The 25124-nt window shown below is 35.6% G+C and overlaps 4 protein-coding genes across 5 annotated transcripts; 3 read left to right on the top strand and 1 right to left on the bottom strand.

The window, feature by feature from the left end:
* Positions 1-2379: 2379 nt before the first annotated feature.
* LOC117623259 (protein LURP-one-related 11-like) lies at positions 2380-3222 on the top strand. The gene is made up of 3 exons (XM_034354170.1): positions 2380-2616; positions 2718-2948; positions 3088-3222. The coding sequence occupies exons 1-3, from the start codon at positions 2380-2382 to the stop codon at positions 3220-3222; spliced, it is 603 nt and encodes a 200-aa protein (XP_034210061.1).
* A 2270-nt stretch (positions 3223-5492) lies between these two features.
* Positions 5493-8512, top strand: LOC117623258 (translation initiation factor eIF-2B subunit alpha). The gene is made up of 5 exons (XM_034354169.1): positions 5493-6170; positions 6826-6978; positions 7065-7206; positions 7474-7715; positions 8099-8512. Exons 1-5 carry the CDS (start codon positions 5706-5708, stop codon positions 8303-8305), a joined length of 1209 nt encoding a protein of 402 aa, XP_034210060.1. The 5' UTR covers positions 5493-5705; the 3' UTR covers positions 8306-8512.
* A 277-nt stretch (positions 8513-8789) lies between these two features.
* On the bottom strand, positions 8790-9658 carry LOC117623304. 2 transcript variants are annotated; one of them, XM_034354224.1, is made up of 2 exons: positions 9563-9658; positions 8790-9320 (listed from the first exon to the last, which is right to left on the bottom strand). In XM_034354224.1, the coding sequence occupies exons 1-2, from the start codon at positions 9598-9600 to the stop codon at positions 9068-9070; spliced, it is 291 nt and encodes a 96-aa protein (XP_034210115.1). In that variant the 5' UTR covers positions 9601-9658; the 3' UTR covers positions 8790-9067. The 2 variants fall into 2 exon arrangements, with proteins under 2 accessions (XP_034210115.1, XP_034210114.1); XM_034354223.1 differs by having other exon boundaries at positions 8790-9323; positions 9563-9643.
* A 10104-nt stretch (positions 9659-19762) lies between these two features.
* LOC117622770 (FCS-Like Zinc finger 17-like) lies at positions 19763-20768 on the top strand. Its single transcript, XM_034353544.1, has 2 exons — positions 19763-20112; positions 20358-20768. Exons 1-2 carry the CDS (start codon positions 19787-19789, stop codon positions 20572-20574), a joined length of 543 nt encoding a protein of 180 aa, XP_034209435.1. The 5' UTR covers positions 19763-19786; the 3' UTR covers positions 20575-20768.
* The last annotated feature ends 4356 nt before the right edge of the window (positions 20769-25124 follow it).

Here is a 25124-nt window from a genome sequence, read left to right on the forward strand (position 1 = left end):
CTTCAGTGAATATTCTATTTTTCGAATTATATCTTTTGGTTCATAATTTCAAGATTTAGAGGTGATTGTTTTAGCTTGGAAGGAGATGACCATAAATTATAATCATTGACCACAGCAAAAAAAAAAAAAAAAAGGCAGGGAAGCTTGCCTATTGTCACTTTCCCAAAAAAAATATTTATTTATTTTCTTTTAAATCAAGCAGACATGAAAGTCAATGGGAATTGGAAATCATGGATTTTATTTTATTTTATTTATTTATTTAGTACAAGTGATGGTCTAAATTACTGAAGAGAGGCATTTCTCACACACACACACACACAACTATGATGTCGTGAGAATTTGAACATGAGACCTCTTGTTTGCAAATTAATGCTCTTTTCCATTAGGCTAGACCTCGTTGGCCTGAAATCATGGCTTTAGTTCCACAGAATGAAGGAAAAATTAGTGGCTAATTATGGCTAAGCCAGATCATGTTAGTCTTAAGTTAGTCTTGATTAAGCAATCAACATCCCTTCATGCTGCTTAATTTATGCACTTATCTAGTCTTCTGTTGAAGGAACTGAAGTAGAATCAGTGGATGAGAATCGAATGGCGGCTTGGAATGTTTTGATATCAACCCCAGTTACCAATTAGATAAAGGTACCAGGTATTAAAGAAAGCATGCAGATAAACTCAATAAAATAAAGAGATATTTAGTGATATACCCATTTCTAGCACTAATATTATAAATAAACCCTACACAATTGAATTTCTATAAACAAACCCAAAAAAACCCCAAAAAATGATAGCTAGCCTTATTGAATTTAATATTGATTATTAAATTACTTTGATGCCCTATTGAGTGCTTTGGGTATTTTTATGAGATTTTGGGGTTGGGCTTGTTTTAAGAAATTGATGGCAGTTTTGTAATTTATAAGAAGTTAAAAACTTTTTTGTTATGTTGTAAATGGGCTTTGGGTGTGTTTCTAAAGTCTATTTTATATAGGGTATTTTTATAATTTAGGCCCCTATATTGGGTATAATAGTGAATCTCCTTAAAATAAATCTACGTATAAATATGTAATTTACAAGATAAGTCACAGCCAATTAATTATAATTTCTTCTCTAAGTCTCTGACTGGCTGATACTTATCAAACAATTAGTTAAAATAATCAGAAAGAAACATTCAGGCCTGTCAAAAATACCGGCCAGGATTTCCCTATAGATTCTTGGACCTCATTTTACATCAACAAAGATGCAGATTTTACGTATCCTTTGAATTAAATATACATCAAATGTAGACCAATTCCAAAATTTTAATTTAATGGGGGCTTCTCTTGGTATATTAACATATTTGAGGAGATGCTATAAATGTCTCAGTAGGCTCCCCAAGCAGACTCATTTTGCAGACACATTTTTGTCGACTATCTGCAGGCAGCCAAGTGCATACAAAAATGTGGAAATCACTAGAAATGTGTGCAATTAGCCACTTAGCTATGAAATTCTAGTGATTATTTCCAACCTACTCCCGTCAGGAATCTGTCTATAAGCTTGTGGTTTTATTTGGCAAAAGTAAAGGTCGTGATCAGACAAAGCAAAACTTTCAGAATTCTTGAAAATAAGTTTTGAAGTTTGAAATTTTTTTTTTCTTTTCCAGTTAGTTTGAAACCAAATCAAAATCATATCTTGGCTTATTTTAAGACATGGTGAGCCATAGAATGAGTCAGAGCATGAATTTATATTGTATTTTCTACTAGTCCTCTATACTTTTCTTTCTGTTTATAATGGTATTCGCACGATAATAACGTGCAGACATCCAGATGAGAGAATAACTATATATATATATATATATATACACATATATGTTGATTTGAACCATATCATATGCATGTATGTAATGTGCATGAAATTCAGGGCAGTTGAGACTTGGGTTGGTGAGCTGATGAGCTGAACTCCATACAGCTACAGTGAAAGCCCAGAATGACATAGGGCAAAGCACTTGTGAACTTGTGACTAGTTAGTGATAAGATTCAAACTAATTAAGTGATTATATTAAGACAATTGGGTATTAAAATTGGTTTAAACTACCCTTTTTGGGTGTGTTTGAGTAATTCCTAAGAAAAAGTTGAGAAATAAAACAGAATATAGGAGAATACAATATTAGAACTTTTCCATTCATTCTGTCATGCACAGCTTCGAACTCATGCGCAGCGATGCCATAATCCGAATTATAATCATAATCGTACATTTATTAGTTTTTTAATTATTTTTTTAATTTCTTTTCACTGTAGCTTCCAAAGTACATGCATGTGCTTTTCAGCATATAAAACCTCTTAGTGGGTGCGCTGAATGAAACATTCAACTTCCATTTCTTAAAAAAAAATTCCAACTTGTTTGATCATGGGGAAGGTTCACCCTCAGGCCCCATTTTCCTCTTCCCCAACTGAATACTTCACTTCAAAACAAGAAACATTCACCATATGGATGAAGTCTCTCATACTGAACGGCTATGGTTGCACTGTCTTCGATTCGAACGGTCGAATTGTGTATCGTGTAGACAACTATGACTGCAAATGCAGAGGTAAAGTTTATCTTATGGATTTGAAAGGCAAAATCCTATTCACCATTCTGAGAAAGGTAAATCCAATAGCAGCTAGTTATAACAGCATAGTTTTGAGGAGTTAGACTATATACTTACATTTTCCTGATAATAATATTTGGTCTAATTTATTATGCAGAAATTCAGATTGCTTGGTCTTTGGGAGGGCTACAGATCCACAGGTAAAGAGGCCAACCCAGACAGGCCTGGTTTTCAAGTTAGACAAAGATTTAGGTTGTGTAGAGGGAGGTCACAGTGTAGGGTTATTGTAGGGCAAGAGAAGAACCAACCTCAGCAATACAGAATAGAAAGCTTGAGCAGCAAGTCATCCTACAAGATACTAGACAAGTCTGGAAGACCAGTTGCAGAGGTTAATTTAATTTAATTCTGTCCATTACTTTTGAGTTTTTCATTTTTATAATCGAACACGGCATGATCTATTACTTAGATTAGTTTAAACGCACACCACGGTTAGGCTAATTCACAGTGGTTAATTTTATAATGAACAGGTAAAGAGAAAGCAATCACCATGTGGAGTGGTTCTTGGAGAAGATGTTTTGACAGTGGTGGTAGAGCCCTTCATAGATCACAGTCTCATCGTGGGGCTTCTTGTTGTGCATGGTCTCATCAACCGTAAAATGTGAAAGTGTGGAAGTAAATCGGCAACAAATATATATGGGATTGTAAGTTGTAAATTATCCAAATTAGTGAAGAGCAAAGTTCAAACTACAAGTACTTCAATTGGGTTAACCCTTTGTGTCAAATTTTGGAAGCTAATTAACATGATCAAATGATTAATTGGTTCAAATTAAGGAGTTGATTTCTAATCTTGTAAAGAAAACGGATATAATAATACTACAAACACCAAATCAAATTTCATATGCAAGATTTGATCGGATTTGTTACTTTTATACATGTGTTTATCTTTAACATGCATAAGATATTATATATGTCATCAACCACGTCACCTAGTAATAAAAATATAAAATAAAAGTACTTTTTGATCAATTAAATTTTGCTGCCTCAAGTATTGTATGAGGATCATTGCAAATCATAAGTTCCATGGATAGTTACACTTCAACCACAATATTCCCTCTATATTGCCATTATAATATCAGGAATGGATTTGAAAATAAGATGGGCTAAATTTACCTTACATACAAATCTATTGAAAGATAGAAAATTCGACAATACACTTATTTCATTGATAACAAGAAGTTCCAAATTTCAAATTTAAAAAAATAAATAAAAATAAACCTATGTAAATCTAGCAACATAGAAAGATTGAAGAATAAATTTTAACGTCAATTATAGTAATTACAAGTTAAACTTCTCCGTGAAAGGAAAAAAATTGAAAACATTTATCCATTACAAAAGAAGAAGAAAAAAACTGAACCATTTTAGTCCATCTAGTCATTCAAGCCAACTTGAAAAATAAAAATGAAAAGAAGGTGTTCAAACCAAAGTAAACGATTTTCTATGAGGGAATGAAATGAGTGTTTTCTGAAAAGGAGTATGCGTCACTTGTGTGAGATTAGTTAACTAAAGAAAAACATATGAGATTTTCTATGGGTGGGATGAGGGTGTGTGTGTTCATGTGGGATGTAAGAAATCAAGTCACCTAGGCTATAGCTTAGGTTAATATATGAAATTAATTAAAATACTTAAATACTAATTATTCATTAAATAAAGAACAATTGAAACATAAATAATAATTAATATAATTAACTAAAGCTAAGATATTACTTAATTGCAAATATTAAACTAATTAAACAAACTAATTTTGTATAAAAATAAATAAAAAATAAAGTCAACAAAATAATTAATTAATAATTTATTAAGTAATTTATGAAATTAGTAATATATTTAAATACTAATTATTTATTAAATAATAATTAAAACATAATTACTAATTAAAGTAATCAAAAAAGGCTAAGATATTACATAACTACAAAAAAGAAAATGATGTTGTGCAGTATAGCCAGGCGGCTATACTCTTCAAGCATATTCGAATATTTTAAAAGTATAGCCGCGCGGCTATACTGCACAACATAATTTTAAAAGCATTTCCTCATCTATGCGTGTTATCTATGGATAGAGAAAACCAAATACAATGTAAGGTCCATTTCCAATGCAGAGAGTTAAAGAATCAGGTCAGTTTTGGTGAGTCTAGGTACATAGTGAATATTAAATTCAGTTTGGGGGATTTCCATGCCCTCATTTATAAATTTTATCATGTAACCTGCAGTCTCATAAATTGAAATGCTTCCATTCCTCAAAATATAACCATATTATTATTCAGTGTTAAAGGAAAATGATAATCTATTATGAGCTCTTTGACATAGATCAAAGAAATAATGCTTTAATGATTTCAACTAACTATTCTTGTTTTTAGTGGTTCTCGAATGTTTTCTGAAGAGGGGTATGTGTCACGTGTCTGAAGTTAGTTTATGTTTTTCTTTCTATTAGATTTGTGGTGTTATTTAAATAAAGAAAAAAATATGAGATTTTTTATGGGTGGGATTGGGGTGTGTGTGTGTATCGGTGTGGGATGTAAAAAATCAAGTCACATAGGGTGTCTATTAACTTTTGGCTATAAAAAATCGAGTCACCTAGGTTATAAGCTAGATTAGCCTAAACATAGGACCGTCCCTATACAATATCACCAACTCTCCACTATTTTTACATGCAAATATTAGAGAAATTTTTATATGCTCCGGATACTTGGCTGATGCACCAATAAGCCTAAGCAGTGACAAAACATGCACGCACAAAGAGAGAACTTCTCAAGAGGACTAAATCATGAGCCAACTTGTAAACGACAGAAAAAGTTTTTTTTTTTTTTTTGGTTGCCAAAATAAAAACTTCTTTTAGTATTCCCTTTTTCTTCATACGACAGTATTTCTTGTTAGCTGAATACAAAGCCGCCGTCGTTTACTTCTAACCTTTCGCTACACCCTAGCCGACACCGTATTGCACGACATTACAAGGTAACAACACCCTAAGTGCCTAATTGTACTCACCGGAGAATCTTTTAGCACAACAGTTCCCGGCAAATTCGTCTATTATTTTCTCACCTACTTTCCCGAGAAAGTGGCGACCCAGCGAACCCACCACGTAGGCATAAATGTGGTGGAGATCAGCCTCGTTCATTCTCGACAAGCAGGACCAAGAACGAAACGACTCCGCATCGGCCTTGAAACCCGAGTCCCTCACTCTCTCCCCGCCACCAGAGTCCTCATCCATGGCCGACCCCTCGCAAAGCCCTAACCCTAAGATCTCAGCCTACTACCAGACCCGGGCGGCCCACCACGGTATCGTCACAAGCGACTGGCTGGCCCAGGCTCAAGCCGCCGTCGGCCAGAACCCCGACGAACAAGGTCCAATCGTCGGCGAGGTTGAAGCCAAGCCCGGTTCTGCTTCCGGCAAGCCCTTCAGCGTCATCGAGGAGTTCAATAACTGGAGAAAGCAGCCCGATTTGGCCGAGGCCGTGGCGGCGATTCGGGCCTTGGCGTCTGTGATTCGGTCCAGTGAGGCCACCACGATGATGGAGCTCGAAATTGAGCTCAAGAAGGCCTCTGACTCTCTTAAAGTGAGTAACTGTGCTCTGTTTGATTCAGTGGAAAGTAGTATTCAGATTTTTTTTTTCTGTTTTAAAATTTGTGAATTGTTTGTTGAAATTAGCTCATGTATGGTCATATTGATTTTGTAATTAATATTGAAAATATTAGAATTACAGTTATTATAGTTTATCCTTTTGGGAAAAGCCTCTGCTTTTCTGAAAAGATTTCAATCAAATTTTATGGAGGCTTAATCATAATGCAATCTTCTGAATAGAATTGTTAATCTTTTGGGGGGGCACTTGAAATTGGCGCAGGGAAACTGTATAAGATGGATACATTTCTATTTGGTTCTTTGAAATAAGCCATACAAGTATGATAGATTTTATTAAAGAAGCTAACTGTGTAAATGTGAACTTCACTATTTATATTAATTTTGTTTTTCAATTCTTCATTGGCGATTTGTTAAACTTGCTTCTCTGTTGTCTTAATTGTGTTTCCATTATTTGATTGATATCGCCACTTATCACTGTTTATAGTTAATTTGGGGAATAAATCTAGCTGGCATGAAGTGTTCTTTTGTTGAATCAAGTTACAGAATGATAAAGAGGTCAAGTTATGATCTCCATTTGGTTTTATAGTAGCATTTTAGATTAATTAATGTGAATTACCCTTCATGTGCTTCAGTCATGGGACACGACCTCCATTTCTTTGACTGCTGGATGTGACCTGTTTATGCGATATGTTACTCGAACTTCGGCTTTAGAGTATGAAGATTTCAACTCAGCCAAGTCTCGTTTGATTGAACGTGCAGAGAAGTTTGGGGAGATATCTACTAAGGTACATGACCTAATAACAACTCTTTGAGCCTTTGAGGTAACTTTAACTGCTGTGTCTTATTCAGCCACCCTTGTCTTATACTGCAGGCCCGCAGAATCATAGCTGTGCTTAGTCAAGACTTTATATTTGATGGTTGCACCATCTTGGTTCACGGTTTCTCCAGAGTTGTTCTAGAAGTACTGAAGAGCGCGGCCAAGAGCAATAAACTCTTTCGAGTTTTCTGCACAGGTTTTCTTCTATATTAACTGGAGTAAGATGGATTTAACAACATAATTTAGAATCTCTATCTTCTTAGAATGTATATGGGATATATTTTGGACGTTTCGTCTGTTTTTCTTTTACATCACCACAAATATCCTCCAAATTGAAAACTAGTAAGTTTGTTATATTGCAGTCTGTGAATTGTGTTCTTGTCATTCAGTTATTTGTACAGGTGGGATTAGTATGAAATATTTTCCTTATGGTATGATTCAAACTTGATGCTGTAAACTGCAGAGGGAAGACCAGACAGAACAGGCTTACTTTTATCAAATGAGTTGGCCAAGCTTGATGTTCCTGTGAAGCTCCTAATAGACTCTGCAGTGGCATATACCATGGATGAGGTTGACATGGTATTTGTTGGGGCAGATGGAGTGGTTGAAAGTGGAGGTATTATCAATATGATGGGAACATTTCAAATTGCCTTGGTGGCACACAGCATGAACAAACCGGTTTATGTGGCTGCTGAAAGCTACAAGGTATGCCAAAATAAGTTCCATATCTAATGAAGGAAATCATGTTGTATCATTGTGTGTACACTGCATATAGCCTGGGTCAATATTTTCTTGTATTTAATACTATTTATTGGTAAACATATATTCTTTTAGTGAATAATGCTACACCTACAAAAAGTTTCGCATTACTCATTTGTTGCATGACCTGGCACATCATGTGGCTTGTTATTTGGCAGTGTGGTTTATACATTTCATATAAGTAGTCCACAGCAGAGTGAAAATTTCTATAAGATTTAAGAATCAGAATTGCAAAATTTCTCTTTTAACGGAGGCATTTGTAGTTCGAAAGACCAATGTTTGTTCATTATTTTCACAAAACATTACATACTTGATTTGTTGTTTTCCAGTTTGCTCGCCTCTATCCATTGGACCAGAAAGACATGGCCCCTGCATTACGCCCCATAGATTTTGGGGTACCCATTCCATCCAAGGTTGAAGTTGAAAGGTCTGCTCGTGATTATACGCCTCCGCAATATCTTACTCTGCTCTTCACAGATCTGGGCGTACTAACTCCGTCAGTGGTCAGCGATGAGCTTATTCAGCTATACTTGTAACCATTCATGAATGTGGATATTTTCCCAGATAAAGCCTCTTCTTAACTCGTTCCCCCCAACCTAAAAATATGATAGTCTTCATGTGAAGGGGAAGAATTTTGTTTTTAAGGCACGAATGGCGAAGGGTCAATTTTGTTACATTTGTACCATTAAATGCGAATATACCTTGGCATGCATGTATGCAATTCTGGTTTTGTTGTGTCCTTCGTTTAACATATCGTATGCCATTTACTTTTGCTCAAACATATATTCTGATTTGGATTTGGCCTCTTCTTCAGAATTAGTAAAAAAGGAAAAAAGAAGAAGAATTATTGTCCTTTTAATTGTAGAGATAGAGGAAGGATAGAGTTGAGAGATGCAAAGAATAATGGGTCTAAAACAAAGGCAATTTTAAATGGTTTTTAGATTTTATTTTTATCTGCTGCTTTCTCACATCTATTTCTTCCTTGAATTGAGAGAAAACAGGGAAAAAGACGAACTTAATCAAAGAGAGATCAAACATGATACGTACATTACCTATTTTGTTGGATTGTTGTATTGCTTGCTGCTCTTGAAAGGCAAGCGGAAAGAGAGAGAAACATAATTTCGTTTCAGAAACAACATGGGGGACAGCCCTCGAAGGATGACCTAAATTATAAAAGGTGCCGATAGTTGAAATACCATTGTTTGGTAACCCTAAAAATAAGTGTCCACTTTTATTTATTTATTTTTTTTCAATGAGGACATTCTTAATATAGAAAAACCCTACACCATACGGTTAATTTAAAGTTTGTGCTGCTTGTTGAGGTTGGGGAGGAGCTTCTCCCTCAGCTCTGCAACATCAAGCTCCTCAAAGTGGCTCTCTGGAATCCAGTTCCCTGTCTTCGGGTCTCTCATCCAAAACACTTGATTCATCTGCGGACTATCATGATTATTTGCTACATTATCATTAACACTACTGCCCGATTCAGTTGTCGCAGTCCTCCTCATTGTCGTCGCTGGCTTTTGCACTGATCTTGCAACCTTATATGATCGCCTACTTCAATCAAACAAATAAACCCCTAATTAATTAAAAACATCAGATATTATAACCTAATTGTATTTGCATCATCATTAATTTCTTACCATCAAGGTTCAAGAATGTTTAAGTAGAAACAGTCCAACAGATGGGAAATTAATTAGTACGCTTGAGATAATTATATGGTGATTAAATTAAAACTCATACAAAGACACACTTGTGCGAAAGAAACAAAATAATATACATATATCTATACCAACCTGAGCAGGAGAAAGGGGTTCACAGGAAACTTGGCCATGATTGTATGAATAAGTAACGCTCAAAAAGATAAAGGATATAAGTGAAGGGCTTATAGCATAGGATGGGATGGGAGGATTAGAATGGTGTGTGTATATATAGGAGTAGGCTAGGCCTTACGAGAGGGAGCAAAAAAGGAAAGGTTGATTAGAAGTTGGAGAATTATCCTAATTTTATATCACTTCTTAGAGATTTTAGAAACAAATTTCAACTCGAGAATTTTATTCGGTTTGGCCCATATGGGATTGATGGCAAGCATTTTTGCTCATAAACGCTTTTATTACAAGTAATTTTATTCAATTCAAATGCTTTTTGAAAAAGAAAAAAAAAAAAGAAGCTTATATATATATATATATATATATAACCTACAAACACTTTTAAGTTTTTCCCTCAAATGCTTTCAAAAGCTCTCTTATTTGTAAGAAAGCATTATTCTAGAGAGCCCTATATGGAGAGTCACTTCTCTATTTAATCACTTTATGTGGTTTCAAGTGATTTTATAGAGAGTAAATGAGATGTTCTTATCTCTGGAATCGTTTAAAATAATTATATATGAAAAATCACGTGAGATGTGCTTCTCTCGATAAGTGGTTTGACCCTTCCAGCTCTAAAAAGGAGCCACAAGCAGTCTCAAATGAGTATATCAAATCAATCACATGTGATATTTTCATGGAATAGATATTTATAGTTTTATCATATTCCTACATGTGTAATGCTACTTTTAATTAGCACAATATTACACCATGAGAAGTTGAGTTGGACCAAAAAGTACTGGAATCACTCCCACTCCTTTAATTGAGGGGCAAGGACTTGTGTCGAATATTGCATCTTAATTATTCCCTTAATTGGGTGGCATTGGGCATATTATACAGCTAATGCTTTCTTTCTTGCACGACAAGTATTAGTCTTAGGATGACATTACACACATTCATCAGCAAGCTTGCATATACAAGAATGACGATGAAATTCAAGGGGTATGATTTTCACTTTGATTAGTCAAACAGTATGATTTTTTTTTATTTTTTTTAAAGGGTTATAAATATGATTTATTTTCATAGCACTGGTGTGTATCATTCACATTGAGGTAAATGGTGTTGTGCCGGCATGTAGTTTAGTTAAGTTTAACTTCCGCAGATTCTTTTGAATGGTTTGAGATGCCCCATAACATTATTTGAGACGCTTTCTTAGTTGATGATCATAGTCTGAGTCAGGTTTTATGTTTCTCTGTTTTTCGAGTTTTAATTATGAATAAAATCTCCTTGTACAGTTGATGGATGGGACTCATAAATAAAAAATAAAAAGTTCAGTTTAACGATCCATTAACAAGAGAACATTTCTGAAATATATAATATTATCTCGAGTTTTTTCATAACTGTATTGTGATTATCTTCTTTGATGGTAGAGATAATGATCTACAAACTCATTAATCACATGGCCGAAAGTTTTTGATTATTCATGAGTGGTACACTAGAATATTGATCCCCAGATATGGCTTTGGAATCAGCTATAGAGTACCAATGATCTTCAAGTTCGTTAATTACACCCTCATAGTTGTGATTATTCAATATGGGATTACTATTTTCACACTAGAATATTGGTAATATATATATATATATAAATTTTCACACTAGAATATTGGTAATATATATATATATATATGTCACATGAATTTGCTATAAAATTGACCCTTTTCAGGCCAATCCCAATAATTATTCTTAATCAAATTGCAAAAGCGATTGATTCTCAATGCGATGCCTCAAAAAAAAAAAAAAAAGGGAAATGGAAGATGCGTGGGCAATGGGCATCCTCATCTTCTTTTACAATCTTTGAACTCGGTTTTTCTAAAGAAATAGTATCGCCGGCTATACTCGGTTTATATTCTTTTAAGAAATAGTATAGCCGCACGGCTATACTCGGGGTTTTAATGTTTTCAAGAAATAGTATAGCCGCCAGGCTATACTCGGTTTTTTATTTTTTTTAAAACAAATAGTATAGCCGCGCAGCTATACACGGCTGCGTCCTTTTTTTTACTTTATAAATAGTATAGCCACTGGGTTTTGCTAATTTTTTAAAAAGAAATAGTATAGCCGCACGGCGATACTCGATTTTTTAAATTTTTTTAAAGTAATAGTCTAGCCGCTCGGCTCTACTCTGTTTTTAATTTTTTAAAAGAAATAGTATAGCCACGCGGCTATACTGCGGTTTTTCCTTAATTTTTTGTGATGAAAATATAATTCAAAGAAATGACGATGCTAATACGTGGTTATGGTTGTGGTTGAAGTATGTGGGAGATGGAAGGGTGTGGTTTTGTCTGAGATTTTGGATGTCTCTTCTTTTTCTTAATGCTGTAAATAAAATTACAAATTCGAACTTGTAGAGGCCACTACTAGTTGAAAACATTAAACAACAACAACAACTTCAGCACAAACACAAGAAGAGGATAATTATCTTGCAAAAATATCATGAGGACTATCGACTTTTAAGATGTGATGATGCTGAGGCCTTACTCAACTTGTTTGGGCTTGGAATTTGCACAAGTTAATCGGGCCAGTTGGTTGGTCTGGATTTTTAATGAATAGTGATTTTGAATTTTTAATGAGCATGCCAATGAAGTCTAGTCCAGTAAAAAAGGACGTTCACTTGCAAATTAGTGGTCTCAGCTTCGAACACCATAACAGTTTGACAGTGCCTGTGAAAAATGCCCCTCCCCTTTCACGGAAGAAAAAAAAAAAAAAAAAAAAACCTTTTAATGAACATAAAAAGTCCCATTTGATTGAGAAATCGGTGGCCGATGACTTTGGCTTAGTATGTTGATAAATTTGTTTTTTGGGTCGACAATCTTCTTTAAAGATTAGGAGATAGAATTAGGAAAAGAGGCAGATTTGGTTGGGGATTATTTAGATTTCAAGATAAGTAATATGCAACTGTAAATTGAGATATGGTCTATGTGTTTGGACCCAATTGTAAATTGAGATATGAAGAATGTACAGTGAAATGTATTGGTGTTCTATAAGAAACATCACTTAAATTCATGTGCCAAAGGATCATAAGAACCCTCAATTAGAATTCTAAGAAGATTTCATATCGAAGTTCCTTCTTACATCCAAGTTCAAATTTCTCTTCTCGTACATTATATTAATTTAAACTGTCGCTTCTATCGAAGAAGAAAAAATCTTAAAATACTGATAAAGCAGGAAATGCACCTTTGTAAATACATTACACTATATATACCTTGGTGCATGATATTTAGAACCTGTACACACATGGGCTTCTTTCCCCTTCTGATTGACTTCTTTATTTTATGGGAGATGCAAAGCAATGTGAAGTGGAGGAACATACAAATTATTGGATAATGACAGCCTGACAGGCATTAAATATGTGTAGCGTTTATGCATATAAGTTTTCTAGTGTTTGGGACAACATTAGAGCCAAAGTTGGCTATGGTAATTTCAATATTTTATTTTCCATATGCTCTTCCAAACAAACAATTGATTTACTATAAGCCTTCAACGATCGATGTGAAACATGTGACTTTCAAGCTGATTATATTTATATACTAGAATTAGTATATATATATATATATATGGAGCGACAATGCACGTGAGAGGCCTTTTTATAGAAATTTAAAATATGATATATATTGCTACTTTTTTCTGAATATTTCACTTTGAACACCATTTTCTCTATAATCTAAAAAAGAAAAAAAAAAAAAAGCAGCCAACGAGATATAGCTTAGTGGAAAAATGGCCTTGATTTACAAACTAGTGGTCTCAAATTCGAATTCCATGATACCTTGGTAATGTGTATGAGAAACTCACTCTCCTAATATTTTATACTATCACTTGTATTTAAAAACAAAAATAAAAAGTAAGGTTGGAAAGTATCTTAGAAGATTTTCCTTTCGCACATGAGTTTTGTCCTGAAATTGTCACTATTGAATTTGAGTGCACGTAGACGTTATTCATTTTCAATCTCCAAATGATGTATTTGAATCCCAAAAGGTGCCTGTATGTACCCCAATATATTGTTGTCAAATTTTAAACCTATTATGTAAAATACATGTAAAAGTGATTGATCAATAAATAAATAAAAGGCAGCAGTTGATTGATTTTGTCAGGGTTGGTATATAAGCAATAATTTTAATTAAAAGGGAAGAGGATTTTTCACACACACAAATGATATCATGGGGGTTCGTGTTAAGATTTCAGAGGGACGGACCATTGGTCCACTACTAACAGCATCAATATTGTCTCTAACTTAACCACATGTTTAGCAGGTGAGGAGTTTTATACAAAAGCCTCGATTTTTTTAGGAGTGGAGCCATTTATTATATGGGACTTTATATTTTGTTAAGTACATCTGATGTGGAACTGTATTGTATTCTTTAACAATTCAAACCTGAGACTTCTGGTCTGCAAGTCAATGCCCTTTTCCACTAGTCTAGATCCCATTAACTATAAGCAATAGCTTTAAATTCGATATTCTAGACTGATAGTGGTTGTTTTCGAATTTGTAGATGATTCTATATTGTATCATATCATGTATACAATAGGGATGCAACTATTATATTATATGGTCACAATCCCTTTCATTTAAAGTCTTTGTGCATAATGCAACTATGTGGGGTAAAAAATGTCTTATATGGGCGCCACATATTGGAGCTTGTATACATACGGTATGGTGCTAACTAGTCCTGTGAGCTTTATTACACAACCTCACAATCCAAACAACTCATTTTCTAGCTAAGTATTAAAAGATCATCCAAATTTAAAATCATTTCCTTATTAATTGTTGTCAAATAAATAGATGAGCATAATATTAATTTTCTATAAACAATTAAAATAATAAAAAATGACAATCGAATGATTAGACAATTTCCGATTTTAAGGAAATTTTATAAAAAGGATCTTTGATTGAGGACCTAAAAATCAACGTTCAAATCTTTGCATCATATTAAGAGTGAGTAAAATATTTAGTAGGGAAAATTATGGGTATAAATAAAGAATAAATGGATCTCATGAACCATTAGTTTTAAAATGTTTAATATTTAAGTATCAGCCCCGATCTCTTGGACTACAAGGGTTTAAGAGATTGTGGTCACCCACCGTTGGATGTAAATCCAATAATTCAAAAAAGTTTCTTAAAAGGAGTGCAAGAGTGAGTGAACCGTTGAATTTACATCCAACGGTGAGTGACCACAAATCTCTTGGACCCTTATAGTCTAAGAGATCGGGACTGTCCAATATCATTGCTTCAACCCTAATTATATATTCCTAGGGAGTGAAAAGAAATAGGCTTTACTTTTCTTCTTGGTGATTCTTTTTTATTTTTCTGACACTTTGATGAGTTCCTTCTTATACGCCAATACTAATGTTTGTGTATAATTTTTGACAATTTCGATTGTATATTTTTGGAATTTCCAAAAGAAAAATCAATATTTTTATTTTATATAAGTGATATTGGGAGATTTTGAAAGGTGAATCGTGTCAAATAAAGTGGGTAGAATATTTTCAGATTATATTTCATTCTCCAAAAGGAGGTATTTATAATACAAGAGTACCAACCCTAGTAGGGTTATACTAGGAAAATAAGATAAAGTCCTAATTATATCATATCTATACAGAAGGAAATAAATAGAATCATAATATATTAGGAAGTAAATCTCCTAATTACACTAGGATCTTGCTAACACTCCTCCTCAAGTTGGAGCAAAGATGTCGCACATGCCCAATTTGTCAAGCGCGTTGAGGAAGTTACTAGTAGAAACAGCTTTTGTAAGGACATCGGCTAACTGATACTTAGAACTGATGAACGGGAAGGAAACAATCTTCGCATCCAACTTCTCTTTAATGAAATTTCGATCAACCTCCACATGCTTTGTACGGTCATGTTGCACCGGGTTATTGCAATTGCAATTGCAGCCTTATTGTCACAATATAAATCCATAGGTTTCTTAGGTCCAAAGCCAAGATCTCTCAATAATCTCCTCAACCACAGTAACTCACATACGCCATGGGCCATCCCACGATACTCAGCCTCAGATCGAGACACCACCTTTTGTTTCTTGCTCCTCCAAGTAACAAGATTACCACCAACAAACGTAAAGTACCTAGAGGTAGAACGCCTATCAGTAGCTGAACCTGCCCAATCAGTATCTGAACCTGCCCAATCAGTATCTGTGTATCCTTCCACATCTGTATGACCATACTTGGAAAACATTAACCCCTTGCCATGAGTTACTTTGAGATATCTCAAAATACGCGTCACAGCTCCCATATGGTCTTCACTAGGTGAATGCATAAATTGACTCACTACACTCACTACATATGTAATGTCAAGACGTGTATGAGCTAAATAAATTAATTTCCCCACAAGTTGTTGATAGTGCTCCTTATCAGTAGGAATTTGATCATGACAAAACCCCAACTTGTGATTCTATTTACTAGGAGTATCAATTGGTTTATAATTCAACATTCCAGTTTCTGCAAGTAAATCCAAAATATAATTCCTTTGAGACAAGAAAATACCATGCTTAGATCTGGCAACTTCAATCCCGAGAAAATACTTCAAGTCACCTAATGATTTCATCTCAAAGTCATACTCCAGATATTTCTGGAGACTCTGTATTTCTGTCTGATCATATCCAGTTACAATCCTATCATCAACATAAATTATTAAAGTTGTCAATTTACCTTTGCGGCACTTCAGAACCAAAGTATGATCCGAATTACTTTGCACATACCCAAATTTCTTCATAGATGTAGCAAATCTTCCAAACCACGCTCTTGGAGATTGCTTCAATCCATACAAGGACTTCCGCAGTCTACATACAACACCCTCCTTAGAGGTCACATGAATACCAGAAGGAAAATCCATGTAAATCTCTTCCTGGAGGTGACCATGTGGAAATGCATTTTTGACATGAAACTGCAATAAGGGCTAATCGTGGTTAGCAACAAAGGATAAAAGCACAAGCACAATATTGAGCTTTGCCACTGGAGCAAATGTCTCCATATAATCCACTCCACATGTCTGAGTATACCCCTTGGCTACCAATCTAGCCTTGTAACGATCAATGGAACCATCAGCCTTATGCTTCAAAGTAAACACCCATATGCATCCAACTGCTTTCTTCCCTTGTGGCAAAGGAACTAGATCCCACGTCTTATTCTTGATTAAGGCATCAATTTCCACATTCATGGCATCCGTCCATTTGGGGTTAGATAGAGCATCCTGCAGCTTAGTTGGCACACATACACTAGATAATTGACACAAATATGATGCATATGACATAGATAAAAGATGAGTTGTGACATAATGGCTAATGAGATATTTCGATTTGGCATGTATATCAGGAGAATATTGTACTTTGGGTTTCCCAAGAGTAGTTCGTGGGGGTAATTGATAAGTAGACACAGACAGATCATCAGAAATTAACTCAATTGACTCAGTATCACGACTGGACTGGGGCAATGGCAGGGCAAAGGGGGGTATTGTATCAAACTCATCTTCGCAAGAAACACACGGAATACCATCAGTTGACCCAGGCGATCGGTCGCTATCTTCTTGGCGACCGATCGTTTCTAGGCAGAGTGTATTAGCGTCAGGCATCGGGTCACGACCAGTCGTGCCCATCTGGGTGACTGGTCGTTTCTAGGCAGAGTGCTTCCTCTTTTGCTCCAGACTTGTGTGACCGATCGCTATCTACTGGGTGACCTCGTTTTCTCTCTGAGATCATCATTTGTATCGTCCTCACCCACATCTCTAAGTTCAAGATCCTGCAATCCGATACTCTCCAATTTACTCTCATTCTCCCCCTGAATTGGAGATGAAGGAGAAACATAATACGGTACCTCTACATAAAAAGTCACATACAAAGTAACATGCACCTTCTGAGTTGGAGGATGATAGCATTTATAACCATTATGAGTAGTAGAATAACCAATGAAGACACATCGGAGAGCGCATGAATCCAGTTTACTCCGTTGATGAGAGTAGACATGAACGTAGGCAACATACCCAAACACATTCGGAGGCAACTTAGAGACAGAGACCAGAGAAATATGGGCACACAATACATCACGCGGAGTCTTGAAATCAAGAAACCGACTAGAAGTATGGTTAATCAGATAGGTTGCGGCCAAAACACCATGGTCCCAAAGATGATAGGGAACAGACATGTCTAATAGAAGGGAGCATGCAACTTCAAGTAAGTGACGATTCTTGCGTTCAGACACACCATTATGCTAAGGAGTGAATAGAGTAGTAGTTTGGTGGATAATGCCTTGATTACGAAAAAAATGGGTCAAGGAATTATTCAAATATTCTCCTCCGTTATCAGTCCGAAACACTTTGACTCGATCATGAAACTGAGTAGACATCATGACACAAAATTCAGGAAGAATAGAAGCAACATCATGTTTATTCTTCATCAAATACACATGTGTTAGGTGAGTGCATTCACTAAAAAAAAGAAGTAACAATCCAACGGAAACCATTAGAAGTCACACGAGCAGGTTCCCATACATCCAAATGTACTAAATCAAAAGGTTTTACAGCTTTACTGTCACTCAAAGGAAACACAGTGCGATGGCTCTTGGCCAAAATACATGTCTCGCACTTAAAACTGGACTCATCACAAGAGCGAAATAAAGATAGAAACAGACGCTTAAGGTAGCACGGGTGTCCCAAGCGACGATGCCATAACCAAATTTATTATTTGTCTTTGACACTGCAACTTTGAACAGTATGAACGACACGATCACGAACTGGTGCAGAATGCAATGTCAAATAATATAACCCCTTATCCGTTTACCATGCCTAATCGTCTCGCAAGTCTTGAGATCCTGAAAAGAGCAATATGTAGGATAGAAAGTAGCAGAAGCATTAAGTGTATCAAGTAATCGGCCAACAGACAACAAGTTACAATGGATATTAGTAACGAGTAACGCACGAGACAAGGATAAAGTATGAGTGAGAGAGATTGTGCCCTCGCCAGTAATCGGAGAGGGCAAGCCATTAGCACTAGTTATGTATGGGTCACGCGTGTGACTAGACAACTCATCAAAAAATGTAGCATCATAAGTCATATGATCAGAAGCACAAGTATCAATTATCCAAGTATTGGAGCCAGTACCTGAAATACAGTCTGAACCACATAAATTTCCAGAAGCAGCAACAGCAGAACCAACAAAGGAGTTATCACCCATGATTGCAGCAGAAATTCAAAATATCACGGCAGAGAGTACAATGGAACAATAGAGGCACAAACACAGCAGATGCACGAAGACAGGCACGAACACAGTAAAGGTATGAACACAGCAGAGTGCACAACGGAACACAGCAAAGGCGCAAATACAGCAGCTGCATGAAGACAGGAATGGCACAAACACGGCAACACAACTCACAAACCCAGAGCGGGGCACACACGGCACAAGTAGAGAAAAAAAATATGGGGTTAGAATACGGGTGGGCACAACGCACAGGTCTCTAGAAAAGTTTGCTCTGATACCATGTCAAACAAAGTGGGTAGAATATTTTCAAATTATATTTCATTCTCCAAAAGGAGGTATTTATAATACAAAAGTACAAACCCTAAGTAGGGTTATACTAAAAAACTAAGATAAAGTCCTAATTACATAATATCTATACAAAAGGAAATAAATAGAATCATAATATATTAGGAAGTAAAGATAAAAAAAAATAGAAAAAAGATCAAACTTAGGACATCGAATATAAAAGTAAAGTTTATTCACTGCCAACTCAATTCCTTAGTGGAATCGACTTCTCTATAGTGGGGGGACAAGAAAAGTGAAAAGAATTAATAATTAACAAAGAGGATCCACACAATTTATTTCACAATTATCACGTTTCTCATGCTGGACAAAAAACAAAAGGTCCGCTCATTTTCTGGCAGGGCCAAACAAAACCAGAGGCCTAGGCTAGAAAATGGCTTCAACTTCAAAACCCTTTTCCTGTTTTTAACTCGTTTTAAGTTTAACCCTGCAGGAGGATGCATACATGGTAAAGACATGGAACAAGCAAATTGCAGCACGTGGCTCATGATGTAGCAATAACAAAATCAAAATAACATAAGTAAAGTCTTCTGTCTATCTTTGTTTAAATATTATTTATCTATTTCTGTGTGTGTATGTGGACTGAGAACCAAAGTTGCCTTTAAATATCTAATGCTCAGCCCTTACTTCACAAACCCTCTTAAGTTTTCTGTTTCTTCTTCTTTCTTCTTCTCTCATCTCTTCTCTCCGCTTCTCTCTGGTTCAGCAAAAATGATCTCCAAGTTCAGAAAGGCCTCCAATTTGGTTGACCATAAGCAGAGCTCAGTGGCTGTTGGATTGAAAATCCTTATACAGATCTCACAAGGGAACAAGTCAAATATCATTGTGAAATCTTCATTAAGATTGAGCCAGCCCAACCCTGAGTTCTCTTGCTTTCTCAAAACATGTCACTTATGCAACAAGGGATTAAGCCTTGAGAAAGAGGTCTACATGTACAGGTAAAACTTGTAAAAATAATTAGACTCTCCACACATATGCATGAATTTCCAAAACTTAATTCTTCATCTTTGTTGGTTTTTTCATAATTTTCTTCTGAGAAAATATAATTTTTTTTGTTGTTCCAGAATAAGACTTTTATTTTTATTTTTATACAAGCGATAATCTACGTTAAACTAATCTAAACTGCGGGATGGGACTTGGCATAGATTCTGATATAGTTTGCGAATCGAATATGTGAATGCAGAGGTGATCTAGGATTTTGCAGCATACAGTGCAGGAACAGACAGATTGTGATTGATGAAATGAGAGACTTAGAGTCTTCTACCAAGCAAATGCTAGCATCTTACAGGCGTGGTCAAAATCGTTGCAGCAGCAATACTAAGAGTCGGCTTAGTGTCTTGGAAGATGTACATCTACAGCAAGACCGAATCCCACAGCACAGAAACATATTTGCACTTTAAAAATTAATTAGTCTCATAATATAAATATATAATCTTTTTAATTTTTCTAGCTTCCATGAGTTAAAAATTCCTAAGCGGGAAGAAAAACTTGATGAAATGAGCTGTTGGAATGTATAATTATTGTTGTATAACAAGATTAAAAAAATTATTATATCCCTTTCAATTTTGAGATAAGTATCAATTCACCTTCTTGCTCTATCGCTTTCTTGTATTGTTTGTTTATGATAACTGGAAAACTCTTATTGGAGGCAGCAACCTTTGGCCTTAGATATTTTCATAGATATCAACGTTTTGGTATATGTGCAGCTTTGTCCAGTAACAGACTAAATCTGTGACACACTGTTGTTCTATTCTCTCATGGTTAGATTTGGAAAGATAAACCATCCTATATATGCGCTTATTGTTTGAAGAAGATAATGTTGTTTGTGGTCTCACTTCACCGTTTGTTGTCAATTCTTCCATAGTCGATTTGTGCCCCACGACACCATATAAATTGTGATAGATTCGATACCTAGTTGTGAGACGTAATTTCGGTGAGAGTGTGTCCCGTTATAAATTTTTTTTCTAAATATCCTATCATTGGTAGACTTTCAAATCATGAAAATGAAAGAAGCTCTACGATCCAAATAACAGATTTTTTGGAAAGATTGAAGAAGAACAAAAGTTGGAAGATCTTATGCATAAACGTGAATATTCAACAACAGCAACCTGCAAGGCTGCAATCATATAGAGAGGATGTGTCATTACCTAAACCACGAGGGTTTTAAATCTCCATTATGAGCTTCAATTAAGTGCTGAATGAAAGCAAATTAATGATAAATAAGCTCATATGCTAATAAGTGAGATCTATAAGAAGGCTGCTGAAAATATGCAGGACTGCCATAAAAATGCTTCCCAGTTTGATGAAGGGGTGATCAAATCTATCTGCTGCACTCAGAATCCGGGCATACCTTCGAGCTTAATTCATTGTTTTTCAAATCAAGCTTGAATTTCTGCGTTAGATTAATCAAATATATGTGTTATGTAAAGTAGCCAATCACTGTATACTGTGTTTCAGGGTTCATGACATGTTCAAGTAAAAGATTTTCAATGAAGAACGTCACAACCTCTAGAATTAAGTGAACATGGTGATCCTATAAGAATACCACACATAAATAATCATTGATGTTTCTGCTGCAAATGAAAAACTATAGGAAAATGCATTAATCCGGTAATTAATAATTAGGGGAAGACTCAAGACGGCTCTTCAAGGAGGTAAATGCCACTATCCTTTACTTTAACTGGTTGCTCTAATGCGACCCTTATTAAACATGCATGTTGTTACAAACTTAGAATGCTATATGTTTGTACTTAAAGTCACATTCTTGGCCTATTTCTAGCCAAGATGGTGACATTATTTCATGGGATAGAATATTTAGACAATCACTAGTGGAAAACGTCATTATAAAGTATAAGTCACGGATACACATGTGGTCCGTATTCATGTTAGGCACAGATTATCCGTGGTCAAAGGGTGTTGGCCATAAATTGGACACACATCACGTGACTATAGTCGAAGTATGTGTTGTCATTCATTTTCTGCCACAATAAAGAGTGTCTATGGACATTAATAGAAAAGTATTGCAAATGTTAACTTAGAAGCCAAGCCAGTCAAGATCGTATAAATATGAAACTGAGACACAAAACTCCTTTCAAAGATTACAAACAGATTTCAATATATTTCAACCTAGACTTCTTGACAGTTATAACTGATTTAAAAGAGATTCATGAGAGATTTCAAGTCTTGCCGAGGCTATTCAAATCATAGATCATACCATTGTTTTACCAAACCAAACTTTGGTAAACCCACATCAGTTTTGGAAATCCTTGAAGAGCTGGATTAATTAGTTTCACCAAATTAGTGAAAAGGTGTGATTTAAATGTTGGAGAGCTTGATTACAAAAGACCTGTCTCATGGTTTGCTTTGGCGTGCTTCCCTTCATTTAGCATATATTAAAGGTGCTTGTAGAAGTAGTTGTGAGTGGTGTGGCCTGTAGCATAACTTTTAACTTATTTGTGGTCCGAAAGATAGATTTTTCAGGCAATTAAAGGGTTGCCAGCAGTCGGTGCTGAAATCACTAGGCCGGTGAATTTGACTCCCTAGGCTTCATTTTGTATATAGACTCGTTTCTTTTTCCGATCTGCAAACAAAATGATTCTGGCCTTTTGCTAGATCTCATGCTATATATTAATATTCATATGGGTAAATTACGCAAATGGTCTTTAAATTTGTACTCGATTTACATTTTGGTCTCTCAATTAAACTATTCGTTTAAATGGTCCATTAACTATATATTAATCGTTTCATTGGTCCTATCGTTACATTCTATCAATGTTGCTGTTAAATATGAGGGCAAATTGGTCATTTTGTACGTTATAAATAAATAAATACTGAAAAATGAAATAAAATCTCTCTCTCTCTCTCTCTCTCTCTCTCTCTCTCTCTCTCTCTCTCTCTCTCCATTCCCCCATGGCCGCCGCCCCAACCCCAAAACCCATCCCACAACCACTCTCCACCCAAACCCATCCAACAACCACCCTCCACCCCAGGCCTCATGAACCCAAAACCCCAACTCCTCCCCACCCTCCACCCAAGCCAGCAACTACATAAAAAGAAAAGAAAAAAAATCTTCCACAAACCCCCTCCCAACGAACCCAGAACCCCAAATCAACAACCACCCAGACCATCTCCCCCTCCCCATTGATTTCCCTTTGTTGTTGAGAGACAACCACCCACCACCCTCTTCCCCACCTCATCACCCGCCAACCCCACCTCCCAAAATCACAGCCACTGTTAATTTCTCACATTCCAAGTACAAGTACCGGTTCTTCGGCCAAGACGCCGAAATTGCTGCGAGGGTTTTGGGGATTTATGCCATCAATACCAAGGCCAACACTCCCACCACTCCCTTCACCAAAAAAGGCGAGCAATTTCTTCACCAACACTCAGACCACCGCCAAACCATCCTTCAACCAGCTCACCTGCAGTGTCTTGATCCCCATTTCCCAGAATTCCTTCACTTTTTTGCCTACTTCTTTTTTGCCTCTATTGATCCTCTTCAGCTCCACCACCATTTTCGCCATTGCCCACCTCTTCAGGAGCTTTCCTCTTCCTCTGCGTCTCTTTAACAAGCTTCTCCATCCTCCTTGGGTCCTCACTCCTCAGCAGCAGCAGCAAGTAGACATACCGCTTCAGCTTTTCACACAAACCAAGTTATTGCACCAAGAAATGATCAAAACCCCACCTTGGAAAATGAAACAAAACAGCCAACTGTTATCAAAGATCAGACCTTTGTTAGTATTATTTTGGACATTAATTGTTGGGCTGGATGGTTGAAGTCCATTGACAAACCATCTTTTACAAACGCAGTAATTGGAGAGGTCTGTGGGGAATGGGGGAGAAGAAATCGAAGGGAGGGGGTTTGGGTCTCATGATTTTTTTTCTCTTTTTCTTCAATGATTTTCTAATTTTGTATTTATTTTAACCCTATTTTATTTGTTAATTATGAAAAGTCGTATTTACCCTAAAATGTGGCTAAATTTAACAGAAAATTAGAAAGTAAGACCAATGGAGCGATTAATATATAGTTAATGGATCATTTGAATGAATAATTTAATTGAGGGACTAAAATATAAATCGAATACAAGTTTGAGGACCATTTGAGTAATTTACCCATATTCATATATTAAAGACATGACAACTAACCTTCGGATCATATAAGCAGATCATATCAAATACAATCCCATCATGTTCAAATAGCATTGGTTGTGGTACTCCGAGTATCTCTAATTATGTCGCATAATATGGTTTTAATGATAAGAGTTCGTTGGAGATGCTGTTAAACTCGTACTTACGGTTATAAAATTTCACTATCTTGCCTTTTCTGTTTCTTAAAAGAAAGTATCCTTACTTTGTTGGTTAAGCCTTTAATTTCTGACAATTGGAATTGAAATTAAGATCTATTGTTAACAACATGATGTGACACTAGGCGGATAAGAAACTTGTTCATTTTCCTGAATTAAAAGAAAACTAATAAAACCACCACTCTCCTTCAATATCAAAAATGGGAGAAGACAAATTTACATGGGCACGTGCATAAACATTAGTTGTTGTCACAAGATAAGCACAAAATTCAAATTCATCAGTCGAAGCAAAATAGAAGAGAGAAAATCTCTCAATTCTTATGGTAGCTTACTCAAGTTCAAGCTCAATCATGTGTGGTAAGACTTAATAACTTCAAGAAATTAGTAGGTTGGATGGCCAATTTGAGACTTTAATTCAGATTCCAAATATGATTGAGTTAACTCGTGAACCTTTTTTTTTTATATATTATAATCAAATATAAATTTCAACAGTACAATTAAAGACATTAAAAGTACCAACTTAACTCATAAGTTCTACAAATATAAGGTAAGTCAATTTTTTATTTTGTTTTGATGTTGAGCATATCTTGAAACGTGCTACTTTTAAAACTCAGTCTAGAATTCTGTTTAGCTATTTGATTATCATC

Source organism: Prunus dulcis, chromosome 3 (assembly GCF_902201215.1).
Source record: "Prunus dulcis chromosome 3, ALMONDv2, whole genome shotgun sequence".
NCBI lineage: Eukaryota > Viridiplantae > Streptophyta > Magnoliopsida > Rosales > Rosaceae > Prunus > Prunus dulcis.